General features: G+C 30.5%; 1 protein-coding gene across 5 annotated transcripts in view; it reads right to left on the bottom strand.

Moving 5' to 3' along the window:
• Window positions 1-1,743: 1,743 nt before the first annotated feature.
• LOC145243394 (uncharacterized) overlaps window positions 1,744-5,000 on the bottom strand; it is a 285,527-nt gene continuing 282,270 nt past the window's right edge. For all 5 annotated transcript variants that reach the window (XM_080106237.1, XM_080106238.1, XM_080106239.1 and 2 more), the window contains one exon: window positions 1,744-3,640. In XM_080106237.1, the coding sequence (XP_079962363.1) occupies window positions 2,922-3,640 (719 nt within the window). In that variant the 3' untranslated portion in view covers window positions 1,744-2,921. The remainder of the gene's footprint in view (window positions 3,641-5,000) is intronic.

Genomic DNA, 5,000 nt, shown 5'->3' with positions numbered 1-5,000 from the left:
TCGCAAATAGTTACATATCCAAAAATTACGGAAAATGATAAAGTAGAAAAACTGTTTTCAATAAAGTTTATATGGAGAATAAATTTTGCCTGACATTTTGAATTACGTTTTTCACGTAATGTAAGCAACACAAGTTAATTATCTCCCCTGTGAACTTATCCATTTTTTAGTAAGTGTAATATAGTGATTTCGCTTTCTGTCACAAATTTCTATTTTCATAAATAATTATTTTTCTACTTTATCGTTTTTTTGTAAGTTTTGGATATGTTACTATTTGAGACCAGAGAATTATGCAGGTACCATTTGTTTCAGTTGAAAGTCACTATTGTTTTCATTTGCATTATATAGTAGCGTCCAAAATTCTATCGCATTTGATTACTAAGACTATGACAAACACAAAATAATAGTACTGCATTTGTTTAAAAGAAAAAAAAAATCACATAAGATCACTAACAAAGAATAAAAAGATGAGCCCTTAGCCAGGATCTAATTAAAAATAAAAAAATACAGAAAAATCTTTATGATGTACGTATTGATCATGGAACGAAAATGTCATATTCCAAAAATCACGTAAATTGATAAAATAGTTTTTTTATATAGAAAATTATTTGTTTTACATTTTTAGCAGTTAATAGTATGTTGTAGCCATCACAATGCTGATGTAAAAATTTCGGTAGTTCGAATTGAGTTGTTCCCCTTTATTAAATATAATGGATCAAGATATACCGTTCTCACTTCCTCAGAGAATTTGATTGTTTTAGTTAAAAAATTATTTTTCTTTAACTAAAACAATCAAATTTTTTTTAACTAAAACAATCAAATTCACGTCATTTTTTAAATATGACTTTTAGTTAAAAAATTATTTTTTTTTTATTTTTGTAATATGACATTAAAATATTTTTTTGGGGAGGGGGGGAATATGACATCATTTTTGGAATATGATGCCATTTTTTAAATATGACATTTAGTTCAAAATTTTTTTTTTTTTTAACTAAAACAATCAAATTTTATAGATCAATTTATGTCACTTTTTGAATATAACATTTTCGTTTCCATGATAGGTATGTACATCATAAAGATTTTTCTGTATTTTTTAAAAAATTAGGTTGAATACTAGATTTGCACCAAAAACTGTTTACAAAAAATGTTATTACTAGAATGACCATGATCATTTTGATCAGCGTAGTAAAATAATAAAAATGTTATAACTGAGCTCTGACTAACAAAATAAAAAAATACTCTTCCATACATCTAATTAACATCAACAGGTTTGATAAAATATTTAAAAGTAGAAACACTTGGAAAAAAGAAATGACAAAAAAATGAAAGAAAAAAATGAAAAAAAAAAAAGAAAATGAAAAAAAAAAATGAAAAATATATAAATGAAAAAAAAAAGAAATGAAAATAATAGATAGAAATATTCTTGTTCAGTTCTGAAAATAAAATACTTTTACAATCCACATTATAAGTCAAAGAAACATTTGCTTTAGGTGTGTTACATAGAAAGTATGACAATTAATAAAGAACACAAACTTTTATATAGATATATATAATATATTTCTAATCTGTATTAATATATGTATAAATAATATAATTGTATATATCTACATATATTCATATTTGTATATAGACCAAAGAAATATTTGTATTATAATAAGCATTGATATTTTACAAATGGTAAAATGGTAAATCAGAAAAGGCAGCAGATAATTATGGTTGCCTGTAATAATGAAAAAAAAAATCAACAGCAGAAAATTTTTAATTTTTTGCAAAAATAGAAAAAAAAAGGTAAATGTATTTTTATATGTGATAAAAATTTATTGTCCCTAATAACATGCATCAATGTCCCACAAAAGAAGAAAACTAGGAAGAATTAAATGTTGATTTTTCATCTTAGATGCTATTTAGGTCTGAAGTAGGAAATCCAACCGACTTAATTTTATAGAGTAGATATTTTTGCGATTATATTTGACAAGGTGTCTTGAAATATTGAGCTTTAATCAAATATTCAAACTTCTTTGGTTTGTTAGGTTTTAATTTCTTTCTTAGATTCGAGTGCATGCGATTTTCTTATAATAGTTGCAAATGTTGTTTGTTTCTGATTGAATTGAAAGTGATTATAACAGAAAAGGATCCTGTTCACTGCACCAATTTCACATTTGTTTGTTTCTTTTTTTCTCGACTGGACAATGTTTACATGTAGAATAATAACTTAGTTCCTTATTTTAATGAACCTTGAACGATCATTAAACCACAACATTTACAACCAAAGAAAATAGATGACAAACTCTGAATTTTCTAATGATCTTAGTATTTTGACTGAAATTATACATAATTTTTTTTTAATAAACTTGATGAATCAAATGAAAAAGAGAATGAGTAACAGGACTTTGTCGATCTGACCATTGCTTTTCCTTTTGACAGTCAGCACACAATTTGAATATAGTTATTTTCTGGTCATTTGAGGAATTAATAAAATCCATTCAGATACTTGCAGACATTCTTTAAAGTTCCATAAGCATGTGGTTTTGTCTGCACCTAGCTTGCATGGGGTCTCTCAAAATGATTGTGCTGTTGGCCGTCTCAGCATCTGTTCCTTCAACTGTTTATGTTCTTGTATTCTCATCACCAGTGTAATAATGCAAGTTTGCACATTTCCATCGTCTATGACTGCAAATAGCCAGTGATTTAAACTACTCGTTTCATTTCCCAGTCAAGAACAGTAACTCTCATTCTTTATTCTAAAAATCAGATTGGCAAAACTCAATACACATTTCAAGTCTCACAAGTTTCAGTCAATTTTCAAACATCATTTTTAGGCCTTTCTTTAATTTTTTTTTCCTTTGGACTTCGAAAAAGAAAAAAAAAACAAGCCTTCAGAAAGAATATAATCGTTTATCACAATTTCTATTTATTTTCTGCTAAGATTCTTCAAAAGTGTTTCCCCATAAAAGTAATTTCAACTTTGGCCGTGAAGATGTGACAATTCGTACACGGTAACGAAGGTCCTCTGAACTGGCTGTCTGACTGCTTGTATCACGACCCAGTCGATTATAACACAGTTTCAGTGCATGCAGTGTTTTATTACATTCAAGAGCGTCGAGTATACGCTCAAAGCCATCATTCGTAATCTCACACATATTAAGCCCCAGACATCTTAACGAGGTGTTCTCCTCAATTGCTTCAGAAAGTTTCCGAGCACCCGTGTCCCCAATGAAGTTATTGCTGAGGTCTAGTTTACTGAGGAGGCAGTTGTTTGTTGAGAGGGCCTGCGAGAGCTGAATGCAGCCGTTTGCAGTCAGTCCGCAGTTTTCCAGGTTCAGTTCGCGCAGACATGATTTCTTTGCCAGGTGCCGGGCCACAATGTCAGTTCCTTCGTTGCCAATGAAGTTGCGGCTCATATCGATATCCGTGAGAGACGTATTGATATTCAAAGCATTGAATAAAAACTCGCAGCCTGCCCAGGTTATGCTGCTACTTCGTAACCGAAGTTTCTTGAGGCTTTCGTTTTGTTGCAGCATCTCACCAATGTGAACGCAACCATCATCACCGATTTCTACAAAACTTAGGTCCAAGTCTTCCAAGGCAGAGTTAAACTTGAGGGCATCACAGATTCTTTTACAGCCATCACCGTCCATACCTAGCAAAAAGGGAGAAAAAAACAGATACAAAATATAAGATGAAAGCAAAACTTTGAATGCATGTAAATATGCGATTATACAAAAAAAAAATCAACGTTTGTTTCCCTTATGCTTTTTGTCCTATATACTTTAATCAGAAAAAATGTAACAGAATGCAGACATGTGTATGGCAGCTGTATGCAAATGATAAACCCGTGTGTGAGATGACGTCACAGCAAGGAAGAAAGAAAAAAATTATAAAAAGAAGAACGTCTGCACAGACCGGGAACCACGTCAGAGGATTACAGAGATAGATGTGTTATGCACGGTGGCTGAGGGCGACAGGAAAAGACATGTCTGTAAATAAATCTATAATTTTGATTAGCTCCTTATATCAAATGGCTTCGTGCCTTGTCTGGACTTCCATAAAAAGAAAAATATTAAAATCTCAAGAATTAATGCCAAAGTGAATTTTGCTTAATAAATATTTTACTAAACGACAAAGTTCATACTTTTATTTTCAGCCACATTTCTCTAAGATTAAAATAGGTTTCTGTCTGATAAGCACCATCATTTCAGATTATAATAGAAAAACAAAAACAAAAACAAAAAAAAAATGAATTGCTTGATGTTCAGCAGGAGGCTTCATTTGTCTATGTTATCAATAATTTTAAATAATTTTTGCACAAAATACAAATGACTAAATTAAAAAAATAAAATCACACCCCTGGTTAAAAAATTCATTAATGGGTTAAGAGATCAGGGTTCAAGCCTCAGTGGAGTCATACCAAAGATGCAAGAAATGATATCCAATGCTTTCGGGCTAAACACTCGGCATCATATGGTGAAAATGAAAGGTAAGGAAGGCAATTCAAGAAAAGGAGTGCCGCTCTCTCCTACATCTCGGTGCAGTAACCAACGAAAAAGGAGCCTTTGTGTCACCTTGGTTATGATCAATCCATTAAATTATGTCTAGATTTTTTTTTTTGCGAGGGGGGGGGGAGTAATTCCGTGTTATTATTAAGAAGGTAGAGGTTTGTAAATGATGAAGAAGAAGGGAAAGAGTTATATTTGGGGGAAAAATAGTTTGGATATTGCTTCAAATATTATTCAAAATTTGATCACGTGACCTTCTCAGTTTTGAATCCTGCTTCTTGTCTTTTTCTTCTTTCTTTAATTTAAGCAATGAAAAAAAAACAGACAAGTTTTATTTATGGGATCGCAGCTTATTCAAACCATTATAGAAATATTTTCATAGATGTGTAGCATTTAATGTTTGTATAAATAAAACTAATATAAATTAATAGCTCTATTTATTATTGAGCGCTATGATATAAACACCTTCTCTATACAAAGAACCTGTATCATTATATCTATATA

Source organism: Euprymna scolopes, chromosome 22 (assembly GCF_053919585.1).
Source record: "Euprymna scolopes isolate OS-2025 chromosome 22, ASM5391958v1, whole genome shotgun sequence".
NCBI classification, from domain to species: domain Eukaryota; kingdom Metazoa; phylum Mollusca; class Cephalopoda; order Sepiida; family Sepiolidae; genus Euprymna; species Euprymna scolopes.
Note: the sequence above shows the minus strand (reverse complement) of the source record. Positions and strands in the feature narration are given on the sequence as shown.